General features: G+C 36.1%; 5 protein-coding genes across 6 annotated transcripts; 4 read left to right on the plus strand and 1 right to left on the minus strand.

Moving 5' to 3' along the window:
• Positions 1-215: 215 nt before the first annotated feature.
• On the minus strand, positions 216-7,992 carry LOC110759574 (carbon catabolite repressor protein 4 homolog 1-like). 2 transcript variants are annotated; one of them, XM_021961654.2, is made up of 11 exons: positions 7,641-7,992; positions 5,640-6,375; positions 5,451-5,537; positions 3,515-3,598; positions 3,324-3,407; positions 3,141-3,221; positions 3,008-3,061; positions 2,830-2,918; positions 2,542-2,650; positions 2,246-2,387; positions 216-780 (listed from the first exon to the last, which is right to left on the minus strand). In XM_021961654.2, exons 1-11 carry the CDS (start codon positions 7,805-7,807, stop codon positions 581-583), a joined length of 1,833 nt encoding a protein of 610 aa, XP_021817346.1. In that variant the 5' UTR covers positions 7,808-7,992; the 3' UTR covers positions 216-580. The 2 variants fall into 2 exon arrangements, 1 of the variants encoding a protein (XP_021817346.1); XR_015833139.1 differs by having other exon boundaries at positions 648-780; positions 1,548-2,387.
• A 2,932-nt stretch (positions 7,993-10,924) lies between these two features.
• LOC110759556 (uncharacterized) lies at positions 10,925-11,718 on the plus strand. Its single transcript, XM_021961631.2, has 2 exons — positions 10,925-11,131; positions 11,228-11,718. The coding sequence occupies exons 1-2, from the start codon at positions 10,976-10,978 to the stop codon at positions 11,402-11,404; spliced, it is 333 nt and encodes a 110-aa protein (XP_021817323.1). The 5' UTR covers positions 10,925-10,975; the 3' UTR covers positions 11,405-11,718.
• Positions 11,719-13,161: 1,443 nt separating this feature from the next.
• LOC110759540 (expansin-A9-like) lies at positions 13,162-15,095 on the plus strand. The gene is made up of 4 exons (XM_088249617.1): positions 13,162-13,300; positions 13,395-13,568; positions 14,500-14,644; positions 14,786-15,095. The coding sequence occupies exons 1-4, from the start codon at positions 13,162-13,164 to the stop codon at positions 15,093-15,095; spliced, it is 768 nt and encodes a 255-aa protein (XP_088105743.1).
• Positions 15,096-17,118: 2,023 nt separating this feature from the next.
• LOC110759537 (expansin-A9-like) lies at positions 17,119-18,142 on the plus strand. Its single transcript, XM_021961609.2, has 3 exons — positions 17,119-17,281; positions 17,384-17,702; positions 17,833-18,142. The coding sequence occupies exons 1-3, from the start codon at positions 17,119-17,121 to the stop codon at positions 18,140-18,142; spliced, it is 792 nt and encodes a 263-aa protein (XP_021817301.2).
• Positions 18,143-20,922: 2,780 nt separating this feature from the next.
• On the plus strand, positions 20,923-22,069 carry LOC110759541 (expansin-A9-like). Its single transcript, XM_021961614.2, has 3 exons — positions 20,923-21,174; positions 21,269-21,587; positions 21,724-22,069. The coding sequence occupies exons 1-3, from the start codon at positions 21,015-21,017 to the stop codon at positions 22,031-22,033; spliced, it is 789 nt and encodes a 262-aa protein (XP_021817306.1). The 5' UTR covers positions 20,923-21,014; the 3' UTR covers positions 22,034-22,069.
• The last annotated feature ends 310 nt before the right edge of the window (positions 22,070-22,379 follow it).

Below are 22,379 nucleotides of genomic sequence, written 5' to 3' on the forward strand. Positions count from 1 at the left end.
AAACCATACAAATCCCTTAAAAGAAAAGAACATTCTAAATGTTCAAACCATCACAACAAGATGTGGTGGAAATGTTGACTTACCCAAATCACCAAGTACAAATGCACCATGCCATATACCTCATCATATAATTGGCCCAATCTGAATGGTAAAATAAAAGAAGTGGATAAATTTCCACTATAGAGCATTCAATCAATTATGCAAACAGAGAAGGCCCTGAAATTTACCACGGTGAAAAAGATGAATTATCACTGTTTTGGAAACCCAACACAAGTTACATGATTGTTGTATGGGGAAGAAAGTTTCAATGTTAATCCTCTGTGTCTAATCTTCTGTGTATCTACATATTGACCTAAAAGATCATATGACCTGTTTGCTAATCTTTCTGTGTATTTTCATCTATCCTATAGAAGTACCTACTGGCCAGTTGCTGCTTTTCTGCAATTACCTGACACTAATCTCTTATTCATCTTCAGCTTTCATGTAGTAATCACCGTTAGTTTTGAATAGAATGAATACATTCTATACAAATTACCAGACATTAGTCTATCAATCATCTTCAGCTTTCCTGTAAAACTTATTACCATGCAGCTGCTGTTCTCCATGGACTGGGCAGACATGGTAGTAAGCGCTGACCCTGGTAAGAGCTTCGTTCAAGGGTAAAAGTAAAACTTCCCATGAGGGCAATATGGTCTGATGACCATTGAGGAGATGGAAGACCAGAACCTAAGGCTTCCTTGTCAAGAAGCTCCAGTACACTTTCAAGCCTCAAACTATTAACTGCAGGAAAGCATTACATATACAGTCAAATGGCAATATATAAGAAAAATTCAGAACTGGAACAAGCTGTTAGTTATGTTCATTTCAAAAAAATACATCAACGCAATACACTTACTGCACCACAAGTGAATGCAATAATCTCATTTTGTAGTCCATAACGCATTCTAACCAAAATGTTAGATTTGCAATGTCTTGGAAGCCAAATAAGGAAGAAGATACATGGTACACATAGAAATAACCAAAAAAAACAATTCACAAGATTTTAAATTCATCCAATATGATATAGCTTTTGCTTGAAACGTCTAATTAGGAGGGACAATGCAAAAACTAAAGCATCATAAGAACCATGAACAAGCTTATAGGCCAATGCTCTACCTAAGGCACCTCCGGAGGTCCAAGCTCGCAGATAATCTTTTGCAGGAATTGATAAGAGGGACATTTTCAATAATATCAATTTCTGTTGTGTATACAATTTAGCCAAGAAAAACAAAAAGGAAATACGCTTCTAGTTTTTTAGCATTGTCACCTAAAACAGAGAACTAAACGTTTGAGAGTAAACAAGATAAAAGCATCAACACTGTGGGGGCAAAATTTTGCTCAGCACATCAAGACAAGCAAGCAGCATAGAAATTAATTTTAGACCTACCAAACAACCAAGTAGCAGCAGCAAAAAACAATTATTGTTATCATGTGATCCAGAACAATATAAAACGTAAAGTAGTTGATACTTCAAACCTAACCTAAACACTGCCTAACTAACAACGTACGCTGGGAGGCAGGTTAAACTTCTTTTTCCCCCCTGAAAGCTTACCCTGTAAACTTCCTGAACCAGTTTAAAACAAGACAAATCATTGGTCGAAAACAAATTTCAGTGAGTACTGCAAGCACATACCTACTCAAGAATCCATTGACAAATACAACCTTGCATCATTTGTAAAGTGTAGCTCTTGGTTCCCAAGGCACCGGGACTAGGAAGAGCTTTGATTTTATATTGCAAGGAAAGAATTTCTTTGCAAGTAAGCTTTCCTTTGGATGCTGATTACATCAAGCAGAATACTGCAGCCATATAAGGCTAAATGTGATTGGTAGTGTAATTCCCATCCATCTAACATGTTTATAACTATATGCAATGCCACTTTCCTGATAAAGTTGTTCAGTCAGCACACCAATATTTGAGTAGAATTCAAAGAATATAAAATTAAGGGTAATTTTGGGAAATAATTTAAGCCTCCTTTAAGAACACCTGGATCTCTCTTATCAAAGAAAGGACATCTGGCTCTCAGGTGACAGACATATAAATAGAGGACAGGAACCCCCGTGTGGCCTTTCAAAAGTATAAGCTGTTAACGCAGAGGCAAATTAAACTTAAAATATACTTTTCATTTAAAGAAAACATACATTAGGATGAACTTATGCAGGTAAAAATCTGAGGCATTATAAAATTCTAAATAGTCGCTCCTAATACCTGTGAAGAAGATATAATCCAGAGTTCCTGTGAATTCTGATGTGAAATTGGTGAATATAGGCTCCATGGTTTCAGAATCCATCTTCTTTCGTTGTTGCTCCTCAATACCATCCGACTGAAAAAAACATGCATATGCACTTTTCTGGAAAACAAAATCTTTGGCATTAGAAAATGATCACAAGAACCATCCTTGGCACAAGCAACAACAAAATATTCAGAACCTCCACCAACTTTAGAGGTGTAGTCCGGGAAAATATCTATGTTCCCATAAACAAGGAGAGATACAATGGCCTTACCAGCGTATATATAGGACAAGGCCAGAGATACTGATATACCCCTAACGGATCATTTTCCTTGTTGGGAACACTCTGAAGTATGCCCTTACTTATGAAACTATGAGGATTACTGCAATGTTGAATAAGTATATCAACAATCTTCGCTTATCATTCCACATGGAAACAAATGCTTTCCAAAATTTAAAGTATATCTTAAAAGAGGACAAACAAAGATTCGATATCATTCCAAATACAAACATACTCTCCCAAGTCTTTCAGTAAACCAGTTAGTAAGAGCAGAAGACTAACCTCAGAGGAAGGGAGTTCAAGTCTCCACAAATCAATAGAGGAATTTTCGAGTTGGCAATTTTCTCCAGTCCATTGATGAGGCTCACAACCTTTAAATCAGAAAAGAATCCAGTTAAGTCAATCATGCTCTTTAAACTTATCGTTAATAGATGGAAAAGGTACAAATTTTAAACTACACCTGAAACAATTTTACATCTGGAAATTTTTCACTTGCATGTATATGGGTATTTGCCTGCAGTGGAAAAGCACATCTGTGTCAGCACCCAAAAATTAATGATGTAAAGCTGTAGAATTTGAAACGGGCACAGTACCACACAAATTCTAGGTTGATTGCCATCGAAGCATTCCTCATTTTTAACTCTTTCTAATATAACAACAAGTGCAACATTGTCCTGCAAAATCATGTATAAGAAGTTGATAGAACAAACAGATGACGCAGAAATCAGAGCCACAAGAACATAGTGCATGGTGAAAACTATAGGACAAATGTATACCTTCAACAGACGAAACTGACCAGCCTTTTTCAGTTCAGGTTCCAATGCTTCTACAAATGGCAATGCTGATTTATCATACTCAAGCTACAAAAGCAAATCAGAACCATCAATCACTGGGAACATACAAATTATTCTCACAAATGAGATTTTCCTCACTTTTTCCTCATAAGTACAAGCAAGAGATTCCTCACCTCATATTTCACAATTTCTTTGAATTTATCATGCCGGTAAAATGTAGCACAACCATCAATTGTATACTGGTTAGGCGTATACACCTGCAAGACATCCATTAAATTCATTATCTCGATATAATGTCATCTAAAAGTTCACTGAGTTAAGTGATTGCTTTTAGACCAACATATAACAAAAGACATGTTGCCAAGTTGTCTATAAAAATTCATTTAGGTGCGCTTTTATCATATATTGTTGACCACACGTTTTGCTCAATGCACAGAAAATTGGGACTGGGAGATAGTTAACGCGATACAGATCATATATTATTAGTAACATAATTTTCATTATTTGTAAACACAAAGAAATTCAAAAATTAACATTACAAGGGTTAGTGAATTGAAAGTTTAGAATATTGCAGTTGGAAGTAGTTTGAGCACATACTGCCATTTCTCTTTAAGCCTCAGCGAGCTACAAAGAATTGACATCCTGTTATTTAAAAACTTATACTGAACAATCTCAGGGATGCTTTGGCGAATTCATTAACGAAAAGGACCATAGGAAGGCGGCTATACTTATTAACTAGGGCAATTAGAGGACTACAGGGCCTCTTCACCAGTCCTACCTTGGCACCAAGTACGAAACAGACCTTTAGCTCAGGTCAAGCTAGCTTAGGCTGGGGACCTAGGATGAAATTATACTTACTAAAATATTTTGCATTATTCTACAAAATAAGTTTGTTTATAGCAATATCCCATTATTGTAAAAATCATATTATACAGTAACAACAGTGGAACTTTATCATCCACAGACTTGTCGTTTGTGGGGTTCACATGGGCCATATGGTTCTTGCATGGACCCTACAAACATAGAAAATTAAGACTGATGCAATTCAAACAATCGATTTTAGGGAATATGTCTCCATTTGAGACACATCTGGTACAAAAATCAGCATTTCCATGAGGGAGTAAAGCCATAGTATAGTACACTGCACACTAAGGTATAGAGAAAGAAACTCAATACAGGAGATGTACTGTGGGAGGGGGACAAGACTGATTAACGTTATAGAGAGACTACATGTAAAAATAATCGTTTTGGTTCTAAGTGATGGTATAATAACAGGAAGGAAACTTTATTGAAATTAAGCATACAGGACAGGATTCTGTATGTAACTCAGCCTATTCCCAAATGCGGATGAATACAATCTCTATGTGAAGCAAACAAATCTCTTAACAAGTCATATATTTAAAACCATAATTATTCCAGATGAGCTGTGTGTACTGCGTATTAATGGTTTATCACCGAGTCCACGACAACTGAAGACCAAATCTATTTATAAGTAATGCAGGTCAAGTTCAAGAGTATATCACACTTTGCTCTGATATTTTGACTTTCAACCTACTAATCTGCCATTACATACACCTTGCAAATAAACAAAATAATGGGGATTGGAGGATTTTAACTGAGGACAAACACAACTCCGATACCATGTTAGACAACCATTTAACCCCAAAAGCTTAAGTTGTATATCAAGCCAACAATTTTCTGGTTTTTCAGCTAGTATCAACATATAAAAAAACTTTTGAAAGGAGTCAACATAAAAACAACTTTGTTAATCACAGAAATGAAGCATGGTATTTTCTGTTCTATCTCTCTTACAGCTAGCTTATGACTACATACTTCCACATACCGCACTTTTATGATTACCAATGCATGTGTCCCTAAATTTCAACCACTAAATAATAGGTACTACTACAATGTAACAACTCACAGAAAACAAGCTAAGCTACATTCACAAAACCTATGTTAACCCATTTGTTCAGATTGCAAACGATTATCTATGGTTCTATCTATGTATGCAAGGGTGCGCATGTTAGGCAAAGGGATAATACTCTTGGCAGAAAAAAGAATCCTGGAAGTGCACGCATCGGTACAAAATAGGACATATCACATTACCTCTTTGGTTTTCGTCTTGTATAGAACTGAGTATCCACATTTTGCCAACGCAGGTTTGAGTAAATCCTCAAAATGGTCTCTCTGTACCTGCCCATCAAAAAAGGAACAATACACAAGGTAAAACAGGGTTGTGCAATGTGGGGTTCTAGGGCCAACATTCATATAAGAAGTTTGAGAAAACATAGTTACCTCCTGAAGACATAGGATATCTGCGTCATATTCAATGATCTCATTAATTATATTTTGCATACGGTATTCCCATGACAGAGCCCACTCTGGGCAGTAGCTGTACCTATTACCAATAGCATAAATACCGGCAAGGATATTATAGGAGAGCACACTAAATGTCAAATCACTGGAAGAGTGTGCTTCCAGACCAGAGTTCCAAGATTTCCAGACACATTTAATTGTAGAACGAGGCGGATGAGCAGGAGGATAAATCACAGGATCTGTCACTGTGATGTTGACTGGGGTGATATTAATACCCATTGAACAATCAACAGCTGCACATTCCAGCCTCAGATGGTGTCCAATATCATGCTCTGTAGGTGCATAAGACTTTGAAGATCCGACCTTAATCCAAATTTTCCCGTCTGGTTCCATCACCTTTTCATTCTTATCAGATGATGAACCCACAACAAAGTCAGACTCTGGCCAATATTTATCAGGCCCATAACTCTTGACATTTCTTACTTCTTGTTGATTGTTACTCAAAGTCTCACTAACAGTTTCAGCTGCATAACGATGGTACACCTTATGCTTTTCCCATGCATCCACGTAACAACTATTAGAGCAATGGTAACTTCCCTTGACAGATAAATTCAGTTTTACACATTCCTCGCACTGCATTTTGGCCAACATGTCAAGATGGACAGAACAGCGAACCTTCTCCCGGTCAAAAGAAGAGCTAGTCTGCTCTCGGTACCTACATATTGGAACATGATTGAAGATGAATCCACTATAATAGGTGCTACTATACAACAACGAAGCTTCTATAGAACAACAATTTCCACACTTGGAAATGGAAAATCTACAATATACTATTTCCACCTCTTACTTCATGTGCATGTGAACTTAACTTTGTGACAATTAATAACGGGAGAACTAATAAAGGAAATATACAAAAGCTTGAACTTCATCTTGCTGCTATCTAAGGGCTCATTTGGGAGTGATTCAAGATAGGCCAAAAATCACTTCGGGAGAACTAAAAAAGGAAATATACAAAAGCTTGAACTTCATTTTGCTGCTATCTAAGGGCTCATTTGGGAGTGATTCTAGATAGGCCAAAAATCACTTTTATGGAGAATCACTTCTCCATATAATCACTTTAGGTGGTTTTAAGTGATTTATGGAGAAGCATATGAGAGGTGCTTCTCCCCAGAATGACTTGAAATCACTTAAAGTGATTATATGGAAAAGCATGTAGGAGATATTTCTCCCCAAAAGTGATTATGGGCTATCCAGAATCACTCCCAAATGAGAATTATTATGACAATTATTATCATCACAATTAGGAGTGTACAAACAGAAGGGATGACAAGAGAAATTTAGAAACTCGGTTATGGTTTTTTTTTTAATTATAAATAAAATAAAAGAATATCAAAGAACATATATAGATGAAGGACTCTTACAAGTTACCAGTGCCTACCTTTAAGGGAACAAAATAAAATAAGTAAATAAAAAACACGTCAGCTTTATCTTAAAGATAAAACCATTTTTCTCAGCTACCAAACAGAGCCTTATTTTTCAGACCAAAAAAACAAACAGAGCCTTATTTTGAATAGAATGACCCACTTCACATGAAAACAAAAAAATAATAATAAGAAAGGAAGAAATGTCGAATCTCAAGTAATTTTGATTCTTCTCAGAAATAAAAAGTAATCTTGATTGGTTCAAGATACCACAATCCTACTCTCCAAATTATGAAGAAAAAAAACACCTACTTGTTTTGTTGGCATTAAGGTTCACATCTTGGAATGGAAACCAAAAGTTCACTAAACAAAAGAGTAATCTTTTCCTCTGTTTCTTTAGCAACCAAAACAGACATTCATGTGGGAAAAAAACACATGCATTGTGATTAAAATCACATTCATCAAAGAAAATAACAAAAAGATCATAAAACAAAAAATTTCACAGAGAAAAGGGACGAAATTAAGAGAAACAAAGAAAGAAGAAAAAAAAAAGGCTAACCATGAGAAAGTGAGCTCGTGAGGCGGGACTTCAAGTTGAAGGAAAGATTGGTGCCTAATTACACGAACGATAGGGAACATTCTGCAGCCAAAGACAGGAGTGTTTGAAGAAAGTTTCACAAGGAGTCTGAACTTATCACTGCCAGTCTCAGATTCTTGAGGACCCATTGAACCCAAAAGGGCTGCTTGGCATTACCAGGGAAATGGGATTTGGTGAAGAAAAGAAAATGGTTCTTGGGGTTTGGGGAAATGGGTGGGTTTTTGTTTGAACTTCGAAGGCCGAGAGTGAGAGAAAAAATGGGGCTTCTGGGTTTGTTGTGTTTGGGGGGAGGTTTTTGTCAGAGCCTCAGAGGTTTTACAGAGTCAGGCTCCTTGCTCTATTTATACACAAATAGGGACTGAGGTAGTGCTTGGCTGATGTGTCTCTAACCGCTATTTTGTCTGCACGAATATGTACGCGGAGAAAATAAACAGGTTTTATTTTTATTTCCGAAAGTTAATAATTAATTTCCTTTTGCTGCTGTTATTTTTTTTTCTTTTGTTTTTAATATTGGTTGAATTGTGAAATAATTTTTTTTGCTATTACTTCTTTTAGGAAAAATTGAATATTTAGTATGTTCTTGTGCAAGCATTTTCTTCGTTGTAGTTACTCATTGAGTTAAAAGTCTTTACTGTAATTACTAGTTTATAAAATTTAGTAATATATTGAAAATTATACTCAGAAAATGGTTTTTTTTATATTCATTGTAGTTAGCTAATGAGTTGTATTCTTTTATGTAATGTAATGCGTTCTTCGTTGTAGATACTTGAAATACATTTTGGACATAATTACTAGTTTATGTGATAACAATTTAGTAATTTATAGAAGATTATACTAAGAAAATAGTTTGTTATATTCGTTGTAGTTACTTAATGAGTTGTTTTCTTTTTACATAATCTAATGTGTTCTTCGTTGTAAATACATGAAATGTATTTTCTAACCATAGTTATTACTTTATGTGATTACTATAGGGAATGAATCTCCCAGGCTATTTGGAAAGACCCTTGTGCCCTGAGACTAAAAAGAAAGAGACAAAATTAACCCTTAAACACACCGTTGTGGTGTGAACTAAAAAATCAATAGTGAGGAATGAACAAAATAGGATTTCTTAGTTTCAAGGAACATTTACATTCTCCTTGAGGCATAGGTTGCTTTCCATAAAACTATGTATTGCCTGATTTATCGTCACGAGTGGCTACATATTGAATGTCGATTGGGTGCGTTAAGACCCATTAGGTCGGATTTTAAGTCCATTAGCGGTTTAACTTGGGGTGCATGGATAATTACCATGAATGGATGAGTGTAGTCTCCTTATTTAATTTGTTGAGGCTGTAATAAATCAGGAGATCTCGGTGATTTGGGCTGATTTGCCGGAGCCGTGTTGCCTAAGAGCACTTCCAGCAGTGAATCCTTTGTCATGGCAAGGGGGGGCTAGGGCAGCTACTATGCACGTGAATAGTGGTTGCCCTTGCAAAAGATTGTTGTGTTTCCACCAATTGCTATGGCAACAACTATTCACATAAGATATGATTTGTATTTAGCCTTGCTTGTGTGAGCCTTGTTGAGCAACCTATGTCACGAGGGCTTATGCGCAACCTATGTATCTCGTTACCCTCGCAGATGAAGCGTCATTTATTAGCTTGTGGGTATTAATGTTGACAAGATGCACCTCGCTTCCTCCTGCCTTTAATCAGGGTCAGTTCATGCAGACATCTTTCTATCCAAGTGGCGTATTATCATTTCTGTGCGAATATTTACTTCTACAATAACAATTTAGCAATGCATAGAAGATTATATAAGAAAATAGTTTGTTATTATATTCATAATCTAAAATATCGATAATATTGATGAAATATCGAGGATATTATCGTTTTTTCGGGTCAAGGTTATGTCGGAACGTATCATACACATATCGTATAAATATCAGTAGTCCAAAAACACGGAAATTTTGATGGAAATATCGGGATATTATCGATATCAATAAAAATTGAATAAAAACCACGGAAATTGTGAGAAAAACTTGGAAATTTGTATTGAAACTTTGGATAATGTTTATTTAGTCAATTATCTATTAGTTTATCACAAAAGATTAGAAGGAAATGCATTGCATGATGGATTTAACTGATTTAAGTTAATTATACAGCGAGCTGGCAAACACTGTGAGTGTAAAAAATATGTAGTAATTAATGAAAAAAGATTAAACACACCATAATCATTTATATATAATGATTTACTACAATATTTTACACTTTATACATTGCATGGTAAGATACATGAGTGACTGAGTACTACATAGAGTTCCAATGAGGTTCAAATTTTTCACTATCTTCATCATCTCTATGTGTAGAGTAAGTGTATTGTGAAGAGCAGTCATCAAATGATAAATCCCCAAAATAGTTTTGCATGTAATTGTTAACATGTCATCCATATAAATATAAATATTTTAGCATATTATCACAGAAACATAAGTGATATGGTAGTTAATGTGTTGGATGAGTAAAATGGGAGGGGTTCAAATCCCTTTTGTGTTTTTTTTCTCCATCCCCCCCCCCCTTTTTTTTTCCTTTACATCGACATTTTCGATATTTTAGCGATATTACACCGATATTTTGACAAAATATTGCTGAAGTGTGAGCGAAATTATCGACATCTATATTTCTCGATATTATCGTCGATATTGTCGATATTTATACGATATGTACATGGATATGTTTCGAAATATCCGTGATTCGAAAAAATCGATATGATTATATTCAATGTAGTTACCGATTGCGTTATATTTTTTCATGTCCAGTTATTAGCATATGCCAAATTTTGAGAAATGTAGAACAAATTAGGATGCACACTGGTATGTGGTTCTTCGTTGTAGTTACCTATTGAGCCTAACATTTTGAAAATAATTTAAAAATTGTTGGCCATTTTTTAAATTAAGATGCACATGAAGAAGCAAGGGACTTGTAGCTCACGTGGTAAACAATATTTACTTGTGCATCCGAGATCCTAGCTTCGAATTTTCACTCCCCAATACCTCTTGTAATTATTATTATTATTTTTTAAAAACTTTAATGAAGCTTGAGAGGAATTTGGACAGTTGTAATTTACTGAAAAACCTTGTAGACGTGGATAATTATGGCCCACTTGGCGAATTTTAAAAGTCCAAATTGAGCCGCATTGACTTGCCCTGAGGTCCAACCGACACGTGTAGAGTAGCAGAATCCCCAATTTAAAAGCAATCTCAATTCAAAACCAAAATAATTCAAATTCATACAGTGAAGAAGAAATTGAGAAAGAGCGCTATGGAGGGAAGAGAGACCCAAACCAAAAGCGAAGGAGGCGAAGCTCTGAGATCGCGTGCTGCAATTCGCTGTGCAAAAGCCGCTCTTCTTCTTTCTTCGCTCAAATCGTCGCCCAATCGCAGCCTCGACACCGCAATCGACAACGACGACATTTTGGTACTAATTTGCTCAACACATTAATCTCTCACTTTCTCTGCTAATTTTTACCTTGATAATCTTAGTTGTGATCGGAATTGAAAATTCGATGATCAGGAGAAGGAGATTCTGAGGAGAGAGATCGGAGATCTGAAAATGGAGGTTGCGAGGGAGCGACTCCAGAGCAAGAGGATCAAGCTCTGCGGCTTCTTGGAGCTTCTTCTTCAGCTGGTGTTGCTCTTGGCCCTTTCCACTTTCTTTTTCATGCTCGCCTTCGAAAATGGAGCTTCGTAGTTACTCTTTCCTCTGTGAAATCGGAGTTGCAGTAGAAAACAAGTAAATAATTCATTAGCAACGCGACACCTGATTAATTAGTCCTAATTTTCATTAATTTTCATGAATTTTTAATATCTTTTTGGTCTGTTAATTTGGGTCGGTTGAGTTGGGCTGTAGTGATCGAGCAAATAGTGCAGCTTCAATTTTTGTTGTGTTTGTGTGGTTTTATTTTGGGCTTAAAATCAGATAAGGTCCATGTGGTTTACTCTATTCTATTCCCGTCTTTAATTTTGTTTTTTTATATGCCCTCGTGATTTTGGTTTGTTACCAATTCTAATTGATTTGTGTAAGGATATTACGGTTATTTTACATATATTTCACTAATTTTAAAAAAAATAATTAAAATAATTAATTTTAGACTTGATTCATGCAATTTTATTCGAGCAGTTTATGAGTGATTTTGTATAGACCAATAATTACTTTTATGGAGAATCACTTCTCATATAATCACTTTATGGTTTTAAGGCTCTGTTTAGTTTATTGGAAATGAGGTTTTGGAGATGGGAAATCAATTGCTTTCCCATATTTGGTAAGTTCATGCATAGGAAATTGTTGCTTGGCACATGAGAAAGTAGTGGGGAAAATGAAGCCCTTCTCCCCTCTTAGGTTTTGTTTTCCCTCCTCATGAGAAAGTTTGGTAAACTAAGCCAATGGGTAGTTGTGTTCCATAAAAATAGGATCCATTATCTGATTTTTATTTTTATTTTTATTTTTTTAAATATGAAAAAGTGTGAATTTACCATATTATTCTCATTTAATTAATAATTTCAATTCTTAATGTTTGCATTAACTAAGGGCATTTTCTGGTATTTTGAATGTTTCACCATTCTCTGCCTTTTGCTTTATATATATAGATTAACAATTTAGAATTAAAATATAGCATTAAATGCATTCATTTTTTATTTGATTTCATATGGGTATAATTGGAAAATTAAACAAACTTTGTTCTACATTTCTATGTAAACCAAACATGTGCAAGGAAATAAAGTGGTATTTCCTAGTTACTTTCCTAACATTACCAAACATGGAAAAGAAATCTTCCATTTCTCTTCACTTGGGAAAGACAAGAAATTATTTACCAAATCTTTTCCGTGAACCAAACAGGGCCTAAGTGATTTTATGGAGAAGCACATGTGAGGTGCTTCTCCCCACAAGTGATTTTGGCTGGCACTCCCAGAATTACTCCCAAACTATCCCTTATTGGAAAAATTTGTATCCCCACAACCCAAAATATGCTCCATTAACGGGCCAGAAATGGGATGCAAAATCAGCATCTGACCGGCCAATGTAAATGGAGATTTATATTGTCATGATTTATGTATATATCGGATACCAATTAATGCGGAGGTAATAGAATCTAAGGGACATCCATACATCCAGATTCTTTTACTGAAAATAATACTCCTTTACAAAATAACTAAGATGGATAAATCCATCAAACTAAGAACCAACCCTTGTAAAAGTTGTTATAACAATTGTTGACAGCTCATGCAAGATGTAACTCATGACAAAAGAGAGAAAGTTACAACGAATTCAACCAATTAAACAACAACCACCGCATAAAATAACTAGAATCTTGTACTATATATGCCCCCGCCACACAAGAATCTTAAAAACAGAAAAGAAAAAAGAAATCAAGCTTATTATAATTGAGTGAAGGGAGGCAATTAAGCTGTAGCCAAAGAGCCACCGTGAGATTGCCTAATTTGAAAGCCATGTTGGGTTCATTATTGCTGCTCTCTCTTCTAGCGGTATTTCCTGACCATGCCATTGCCCACCATAGGCCAAGGTTCACTGCTGGCCCTTGGAAGCAAGCTCATGCCACATTCTATGAAGGAGGCTCCGGAACATTTGGTACGAAATTCTAAACGACGTCGTTTTGAACAAAAGAGTAATATATTTTAGGTACATTATATATATTTGCAACTAATTCTTTTGAGCTTGTCAGGTGGAGCTTGTGGTTACCATGATGTTGTTCAAGAAGGATATGGCCTGGAGACAGTAGCATTGAGCAATGCATTGTTCAACAATGGACAGTCATGTGGTGCATGCTACGATATCAAATGTGTAGACCAACCTCAATGGTGCAAGCCCGGGAGTCCGATTCTGCACGTTACGGCAACTAACAATCAGGGGCGGCCCTGGGGTGGTGCAAGTGGCGCCACCGCACAGGGCCTCCGATTCTTGAGGGCCCCAAAAAAAAATTCTTTATATTGTATATATTAATATTATAGGATTTGTATATATAGTATAGCGTGCAAAATACTTGCACAAGAGCGTGTCTAGTGGAGTTGGCTCCAGCGCATGTTCACTTGTCGGAAGCGCCAGAGTTCAATTCTCGCTGAAGTCAGTCCATTTGGCTTTTTTCATATTATTTTTGCTTTATAACCACAAACTTTACATAATTATTATAAATATCAATAAAAAAAAATAGAAAGCCTTTTAAAGAAAAAAAGGGAAACATCGAAGCTAACAACAAGAAGAGTATATATATATTCCCCAAACACTTTTTACTTCAAAACCAAAAACACTTCATGGTTTTTCTTTCTCTTAAACTCTGATTTTCTGGTAAAGTAATCATCATCATTCATCAATCTTTCTTTTGGTTCTTTTTTCAGTCCTTTGACCATTTTTGTTATTCTTTCAATTTCAGGAATTTCAACACCAAAAAGAGAAATTCATAATTCCTAAATTCATAAAGACCACTCAAAATCAAATAGTTATGCTACTCTTTAATTTGTGATTGCCAATTTTTTTTTCCTATTAACCAGAGATTGCTTATTTGAGGCAGCAAGGGACCTTATAGGGGCAGGCACAAGGAGGTTATTTTTGTACCAAACATTTAAATTTATCAAATGGACACATTTAAATTTTTATGAATTTGATTTCTAATTGTCATTACATATTTATTGATGGTGACTTTTAGTTATAAAAAAATTGTTTATAACATTAAGTTATGGCAATTTTTTTTTTTATAGTATTTTTGTATTAGATTATGTGAGGCCCCAATTTAAGTTTCGCACAGGGCCCTCAAAATCTCAGGGACGGCCCTGCTAACAATTGCCCCCCGAATTGGAATCAGGCAAGCGACAATGGAGGATGGTGCAATCCACCACGCGAGCATTTCGACATAGCCAAGCCTGTATTCCTCAATATTGCCGAGTACAAGGCTGGAATTGTCCCAGTCGAATACCGCAGGTAATTTCATGCATTAATTAATGGACAATCTAATAACAGCATAACATGTTGATATAGCAAGAGAATATTATCGATCGAGACCTTTTCATTATTATATATCCTCATGTTCAACATTGAATGAAATCTTAATATGCTTTGCAGGGTTCCATGCCAAAAGAAAGGAGGAATTCGATTTACGATAACCGGGAACCCTTACTTCAACGAAGTGTTGGTTTGGAATGTGGCAGGAGCTGGAGATGTGGTCAGCGTGCAAGTGAAGGGCCACGACAACTTGAAATGGACAATGATGAAGCGGATGTGGGGTCAGAGGTGGGTTACTGATGCCAAGTTGGTTGGTGAGTCACTCACCTTCCGAGTCCAAGCAAGTGATAAACGATACTCCACTTCATGGCATATAACCCCTAAGAATTGGCAGTTTGGCCAGACCTTCGAAGGCAAGAACTTCCGATAGGAATGAAGCTCCCATGGCCAATGTTTGACGTCATTCTTCTCAACCTTCTCGCACGAATGAATTATTTTGGCTTCTCGTCTCAAATATATATATGTATGCTGACCAGTGGCCATGAAATCATAAGTACAAAGAATGCTTAAAGGCTTTTGATTCTGCGGTGTATTGCATACTCTCAGATTGAGTTTAAACTGAGAACTTAGTATCTACTACATTTATCAAAATTTTCGAGTACTCAAAAGCATATATTATCTTTTCCAATAGTAAATAAAATAAAATAAAATCATGCCTCAGTTGAATTAAAACTACCTTAATCAAATGCAGAGACCCTTCTGAAACAAGTCACCTAAACAATATAACATATTGCAAAATTCTACAGATGCAAACCAATGGAACTGAAGGTTAATCATTCATACCTACAAATCTAGCTTTTACATTAATAAAAACTACGTTTGCATATGTGGAGTCGTAGCGAAAAAGGGAGTTCTATACACTGAAAAACACTCTGTAAAATTAAATCAATACACCCAAATTACATTTTTTATAAAAAATTTATAACAATGATAACCTTTAACAAAAACAACTAAAATGTATAACCCCTTAGATTAAAAAAAATATTTTTAAATTAAAAATAGCTTAGAACATAAAATAAGTACCAAGAAAAAAAAAATCATATAAAATGAGAAAAGCATGGAGGATCCCCTCCCCTTCACAGTGTCACCAACACCTCCTTCATTTCAAGCCGTCGGGCATCCCCAACCCATCACCCTCTACCTCTCACCTCATCCCCAACCTATCATCCCATATATAGTTAACCAATCCCAACCGTCCAATAACTTAGAACAAGACACGAGCACTCAACATATTTTGAAGAAACTTACTAAGGCAACCGTTGGATGAAAACTAAACACGATTAGTATGCAGGCCCTAGGAAAAAAAAACGCTTAACTCATGTATATATGATATATATCATGTTGATGGTCGAATCCCATTATTAAAATACGATAGGTATGTTCTCTTATTTTGGACTGAAGGAATGCTCTTTGGTTTTAAACTTTGCTAACAAATAAATGCGTTTTGAATATTGCTTGTGTATGGGGGGAGTCTGGGGGTTAGAAGCAGAATAGAAAACGTAGGAAAGTTTCGTTTATTAGCCGCTGGCGGTTCTACTTACTTGTGAACATGAAGCCTTCCTTTCGAAATGAAGAGAATGCCTCCGGGAATGTAATGTAACTGTCTATTGGAGGAGAAATTTTGTATGTTCCGGATATACCTACCATTCAATATACATGGGACATGTGAAAATATTTTATTTTTATGTCCTATCTGTATTGGAGAATATTTGTGTTGGATGTGTGTACCCAGTACATACAAAAATTACAGAGAGAATATTTATGTCATGCATGTTAATGAGCAAGGGCGGCTTTAATGTTTTGGAGGCCCTGGTTGAACCACGATAATGTAGCCCTCAACCCTTTATGTATATTCATTTCATTTCATTTTTATTCTTCTTTTAAGTATCATTTATAAAAATATTATATATGAACTCAAATTCAAGACCATATAACAAACAATACTTCTTAATACACAAAACTGAACAACAATAAAGAGAGAGAAACAAAATTTATTCAAATTCTCAAATCAGAAAAGCATGGAGGATTGGAGTCGTTCCCCTCCTCTTCAAAATCTCATGCTGTTGTAACATTTGTTGGAAAATGACGGCTCATGATTGGCAGCATCATTCAGTTCCTTGAGTTGTCAAGGTCATTTCCCTGATAGAGAGTTTTGTTGTTCTCAATATCCCTGATAGAGAGTTGTTAAAATTACTATATATAGCCTAAATAACCGATCGAAACAACCGCAACAATAATCATTAGAATCTTGTACTATATATACACTGGCTGCATGATAATCTTGACAACAACAAAAAGAAAAAGGAAATCAAGCTTATAATTAAGTGAAGGGAGACAATTAAGCTGTAGCCAAAGAGAGACAATTAAGCTGTAGCCAAAGACAGAGTGCAATCATGAGATTGCCTAATTTGAAAGCCATGTTGGGTTCATTATTGCTGCTCTTTCTTCTAGCGGTATTTCCTGACCATGCCATTGCCCACCATAGGCCAAGGTTCACTGCTGGCCCTTGGAAGCATGCTCATGCCACATTCTATGAAGGAGGCTCTGGAACATTTGGTACGAAATTCTAAACAACTTCGTTTTGAACACAAGCGGCATAAATTTTAGTTACATTATATATAGCATTATGATTGCAACTAATTCTTTTGAGCTTACCAGGTGGAGCTTGTGGTTACCTTGACGTTGTCCAAGAAGGCTATGGCTTGGAGACAGTAGCATTGAGCAACGCATTGTTCAACAATGGACAGTCATGTGGTGCATGTTACGACATAAAATGTGTAGACCAACCTCAATGGTGCAAGCCCGGGAGTCCAACTCTGCATGTTACGGCGACCAACAACTGCCCACCAAATTGGAATCAGGCAAGTGACAATGGAGGATGGTGCAATCCACCACGCGAGCATTTCGACATAGCCAAGCCTGTGTTTCTCAATATTGCTGAGTACAAGGCTAGCATCGTCCCAGTCATGTACCGCAGGTAATTCTACATGCACTAATAAACAATAAGTCTAACATAACAACATAACATGTCGGTAGCAAGAGAATATCGACCTTTCATTATTATCCTCATGATCAACATTGATTGAAATCATTAATATGCTTTGCAGGGTTCCGTGTCAAAAGAAAGGAGGAATTCGATTTACGATAATTGGGAACCCTTACTTCAACGAAGTGTTGGTGTGGAATGTGGGAGGAGCTGGAGATGTGATGAGCCTGCAAGTGAAGGGCCACGACAAGTTGAAATGGACAATGATGAAGCGGATGTGGGGTCAGAGGTGGGTTACTGATGCCAAGTTAGTTGGTGAGTCACTCACCTTCCGAGTCCAAGCAAGTGATAAACGATACTCCACCTCATGGCATATAACGCCTAAGAATTGGCAGTTTGGCCAGACCTTCGAAGGCAAGAACTTTCGATAGGAATGAAGCTCTCCCCAATGTTAAACGTCATTCTTCTCAACCTTCTTGCACGAATCGAATTATTTTGGCTTATCCTCTCAAAAATATATTGCAAGAATGCTTGAGGCTTCGATTCTACGGTGTATTGCAAACTAAGATTGAGTTTAAACTGAGAAATTACTATCTAGTTCTTTCCTATATAAAATTATATCTTCCAGTTAAGAAATGCATATTTTTTCAATATTTGAATTAAGGCATAAATATTATATTTTTGGAAAATAAAATAAAGTAAAATCATGCCTACAAAATACAGTTGAAAATAGCTTAATAAAATGCATTTGGTCTTCTGTATGTGGATTCAGAGATGCTTACATATACATATGTCACGCCCCGGACCAAGTATGGTAGAAACATCGTGCCAAGTGCCTGAAAAATAAAAGATAAAACAAACAGGGGCTGAAACATGGGTTAACATAAACTTCTCTTATAAAAATAGTCCAAAATCTTACAAGTGTACCCAAAATAGATAAATTTATCTTCAGCTCAATCCTCATCTAATTTAAAGTTCCAAAAACTTTAAAGTTCTATCACTCTCATCTAATTTAACCTCAGCTCGCCTACCATCTGTGTTTTCGATTTTAAGCCTATAAGGTCCATAAAGGGGCAAGCGAAACCACAGCTCAATAGAGACATAAATCTTACTATAAGAAATTGATATAACTAAATTAAGTGACATACAATCATACAATCATATGCCAAATCAATTTTAGTAATGCATGAGTGCTCAATGTACGCTCTTCGTCTATTCCTGTTAATTCATATAACTGAACAAGGACACCTTGCACGTTTCATACCATGCTTATATCAGTTGGTCCCGAATGCCTATTTGTATGAGCTAAATCATCCCATAATTCCCCTTTTTTTAATCATCTTGTCTAAACTATTGATTTCCAAGCCCAAATCACCCAATCAACAATTATATACCACTGATATCCTATTCTGATGTGCTTACGATTCTCGCCTGAACTTAGTCCCAACAATGGTCTAACTCAACTACACAAAAGATCCTTTCTATTACCTTCTTTCTCATAATTACTTTCTTAATCCAAGAGTTCGAACCATCACCTATAACATGTCAACATTAATCAAATAATATCAATAATATCATCATTTAACAATCTTAAAAAATAATACAATATTCACGAAATTCAATTAAACCCATTTCTGTAAAGACTCCCCAAGAACCCCTACACCTCGATTCGAAAGCATAACAAGAAGTCAATAAAACACAAGGCAAGCTCTCTATATCTCCTCCGATGTCATCTTTCCTATATATTGCCTCTCTCTCTCTCTCTCTCTCTCTCTCTCTCTCTCTCTCTCTCTCTCTCTCTTCAAACAAGTGGTAAGAGCACTACACTAACACAAGGCTTATTTAATGTGTGTTTCAAAAGAAGCAACAAAGTGTCCTATTTATACTCCAATGTGGCAGCAAGACATTTAATTGGTGAGGTGTGCAGCAGCTAATAAGCTTAACTCCAAGCTTTAGCTACTTGTTTCTTGAATGTCAACAACTCATGCTAGGAAAACCACCTCATGCTTCTTTGATTGGAGAAATTTTTGTGTGCTCCTTTGATTGCATGTAATTGACGCCAAAATAACTCTAATTCTTCATGCTAATTATATTCATGATGCTCATTATACCCATGTAATAATAAACTCATACTCATCCTTTCAACAAGATATGCAATGATGCCACGTAGTCTAAACTCTAAATCATTTCTTGTTTCTAGATTAAACTCGATAAAATAAGAATAATTATGAGCTAATTAATAATAAGAAGAGATATATATAATTTATAAACTAAATGAATAGTAAAATATTTAATTCTAAATATATATACATATATATTTGTTTAAATGGGTCTTCACAATATATGTTTGAAACCTTTAAAAGTGGGCTGTTGACACAACCTGAGATCCCTACATAAATAATATAACGCAGGAAACTCTGCATATGCAAACCAAAGGACAGAAGGCTACATGGATGCTTCGTGAATCATACTTACAAATCTAGCTTTCCCAATTATTCAATACAATAACAAAAACTTCTATAATGTGTGCATTACAAAGTTTACGATTAAAATTTTTTAAAAAAAGTTCCAATGTTGACGACGTGCATGCCTCTTTCATATATTTGCCCACATGGGCGCCACGCTAGACAAAACTACATCGATGGATCTGGAAAACTTAACACCCACGTTAAATTTTAAGTGGTAAAGTGAGTGAAAACTAAAAAGGCGAGACAGTACATGATAATTCATGGCACATTGCTACAAATTCTTATAACTCTGACTCGTAGTTTTGTAAGTGATGTACTTTTAAAATTATCTTCCCTAAATTTGAAGACAGCATCAAAGTTTTTGGAAACTCTTTTGTAACTAATGTGGATATAATAGAGGAAAAGGGAGTTACTCTGTAAAGTTTTGATCAGACGATTACCGTTGGATGAAAACTAAACACGATTAAAAGGGCTAAGACAAACGCTTAAACCATACAGATATGATATATATCATGTTAATCTGTATGTTATGTTTTGACTCTAATTTTGGACTGAGAATGTTGTTTTGTTGAATATAACCTATCTGATGCTGTTGTAACATTTGTTGGAAAATGACGGCTCATAATTGGCAGTATGATTCAGTTGCTTGAGTTGTTAAGGTCATTCCCTGAGAAATAGGGAGTTGCTAAAATTACAATGACAACGATGATAACTAGAATCTTGTACTATATATGCCCCCGCCATACAAGAATCTTGAAAACAGAAAAGAAAAAAGAAATCAGGCTTATTATAATTGAGTGAAGGGAGGCAACTAAGCTGTAGCCAAAGAGCCACCATGAGATTGCCTAATTTGAAAGCCATGTTGGGTTCATTGCTGCTCTTTCTTCTAGCGGTATTTCCTGAACATGCCATTGCCCACCATAGGCCAAGGTTCACTGCTGCCCCTTGGAAGCAAGCTCATGCCACATTCTATGAAGGAGGCTCCGGAACATTTGGTACGAAATTCTAAACAACGTCGTTTTGAACAAAAGAGCACTATATTTTAGTTACATTATATATATTTGCAACTAATTCTTTTGAGCTTGTCAGGTGGAGCTTGTGGTTACCATGATGTTGTTCAAGAAGGATATGGCCTGGAGACAGTAGCATTGAGCAATGCATTGTTCAACAATGGACAGTCATGTGGTGCATGCTACGATATCAAATGTGTAGACCAACCTCAATGGTGCAAGCCCGGGAGTCCGATTCTGCATGTTACGGCAACTAACAATTGCCCCCCGAATTGGAATCAGGCAAGCGACAATGGAGGATGGTGCAATCCACCACGTGAGCATTTCGACATAGCCAAGCCTGTATTCCTCAATATTGCCGAGTACAAAGCTGGAATCGTCCCAGTCGAATACCGCAGGTAATTTCATGCATTAATTAATGGGCAATCTAATAACAGCATAACATGTTGACGTAAGAGAATATTATCAATCGACCTTTTCATTATTATATATCCTCATGTTCAACATTGAATGAAATCTTAATATGCTTTGCAGGGTTCCATGCCAAAAGAAAGGAGGAATTCGATTTACGATAACCGGCAACCCTTACTTCAACGAAGTGTTGGTGTGGAATGTGGCAGGAGCTGGGGATGTGGTCAGCGTGCAAGTGAAGGGCCACGACAAGTTGAAATGGACAATGATGAAGCGGATGTGGGGTCAGAGGTGGGTTACTGATGCCAAGTTAGTTGGTGAGTCACTCACCTTCCGAGTCCTAGCAAGTGATAAAAGATACTCCACCTCATGGCATATAGCCCCCAAGAATTGGCAGTTTGGCCAGACATTCGAAGGCAAGAACTTCCGATAGAAAAATGATCTTGGTGTTCCAATTACACAAAACCCAATCCACAACCATATGTGTGCTTATGTTATGATGTCCACATGAAATCTTATGTCAAAATTCCTCAACTGTACAAGCATTTCCTTGGCTAATGCTAATAAATTACATAGTTAAAAGCTTTAAATTATTTTAGGATTGTTCGGGAACGATTATGCTTTTGTTTTTACTTCTTTTAAGTTGGAGAGGGAAAAATCAGTGTATGTATTTTCCTTCGCTTATCCGTCATATCGACTCTCTCTTCTCCAACTTTCCTCTAACATTAATTTTTTTTTATAAACATCATAAACAAAGCTTTAAAAATGGATGTTCAAAA

The sequence above is a fragment of the Prunus avium genome, chromosome 1, assembly GCF_965620075.1.
Source record: "Prunus avium chromosome 1, drPruAviu1.hap1.1, whole genome shotgun sequence".
Taxonomy (NCBI): domain Eukaryota; kingdom Viridiplantae; phylum Streptophyta; class Magnoliopsida; order Rosales; family Rosaceae; genus Prunus; species Prunus avium.

What these genes read in the sequence shown, in the direction of transcription:
- LOC110759574 (XM_021961654.2), bottom strand. Translation starts at nt 7,807, where the DNA reads ATGGGTCCTCAAGAATCTGAGACTGGCAGTGATAAGTTCAGACTCCTT. An exon ending in ACAAGACGAAAACCAAAGAG is followed by an intron (nt 3,599 to 5,450) that starts GTAATGTGATAT and finishes GATGTCTTGCAG; the next exon opens with GTGTATACGCCTAACCAGTA. An exon ending in ATCAACCTAGAATTTGTGTG is followed by an intron (nt 3,062 to 3,140) that starts GTACTGTGCCCG and finishes TTTCCACTGCAG; the next exon opens with GCAAATACCCATATACATGC.
- LOC110759541 (XM_021961614.2), top strand. Translation starts at nt 21,015, where the DNA reads ATGAGATTGCCTAATTTGAAAGCCATGTTGGGTTCATTGCTGCTCTTT. An exon ending in AGGAGGCTCCGGAACATTTG is followed by an intron (nt 21,175 to 21,268) that starts GTACGAAATTCT and finishes TGAGCTTGTCAG; the next exon opens with GTGGAGCTTGTGGTTACCAT. An exon ending in GTCCCAGTCGAATACCGCAG is followed by an intron (nt 21,588 to 21,723) that starts GTAATTTCATGC and finishes TATGCTTTGCAG; the next exon opens with GGTTCCATGCCAAAAGAAAG.
- LOC110759537 (XM_021961609.2), top strand. Translation starts at nt 17,119, where the DNA reads ATGAGATTGCCTAATTTGAAAGCCATGTTGGGTTCATTATTGCTGCTC. An exon ending in AGGAGGCTCTGGAACATTTG is followed by an intron (nt 17,282 to 17,383) that starts GTACGAAATTCT and finishes TGAGCTTACCAG; the next exon opens with GTGGAGCTTGTGGTTACCTT. An exon ending in GTCCCAGTCATGTACCGCAG is followed by an intron (nt 17,703 to 17,832) that starts GTAATTCTACAT and finishes TATGCTTTGCAG; the next exon opens with GGTTCCGTGTCAAAAGAAAG.
- LOC110759556 (XM_021961631.2), top strand. Translation starts at nt 10,976, where the DNA reads ATGGAGGGAAGAGAGACCCAAACCAAAAGCGAAGGAGGCGAAGCTCTG. An exon ending in TCGACAACGACGACATTTTG is followed by an intron (nt 11,132 to 11,227) that starts GTACTAATTTGC and finishes TTCGATGATCAG; the next exon opens with GAGAAGGAGATTCTGAGGAG.
- LOC110759540 (XM_088249617.1), top strand. Translation starts at nt 13,162, where the DNA reads ATGTTGGGTTCATTATTGCTGCTCTCTCTTCTAGCGGTATTTCCTGAC. An exon ending in GATTCTGCACGTTACGGCAA is followed by an intron (nt 13,569 to 14,499) that starts CTAACAATCAGG and finishes GGGACGGCCCTG; the next exon opens with CTAACAATTGCCCCCCGAAT. An exon ending in GTCCCAGTCGAATACCGCAG is followed by an intron (nt 14,645 to 14,785) that starts GTAATTTCATGC and finishes TATGCTTTGCAG; the next exon opens with GGTTCCATGCCAAAAGAAAG.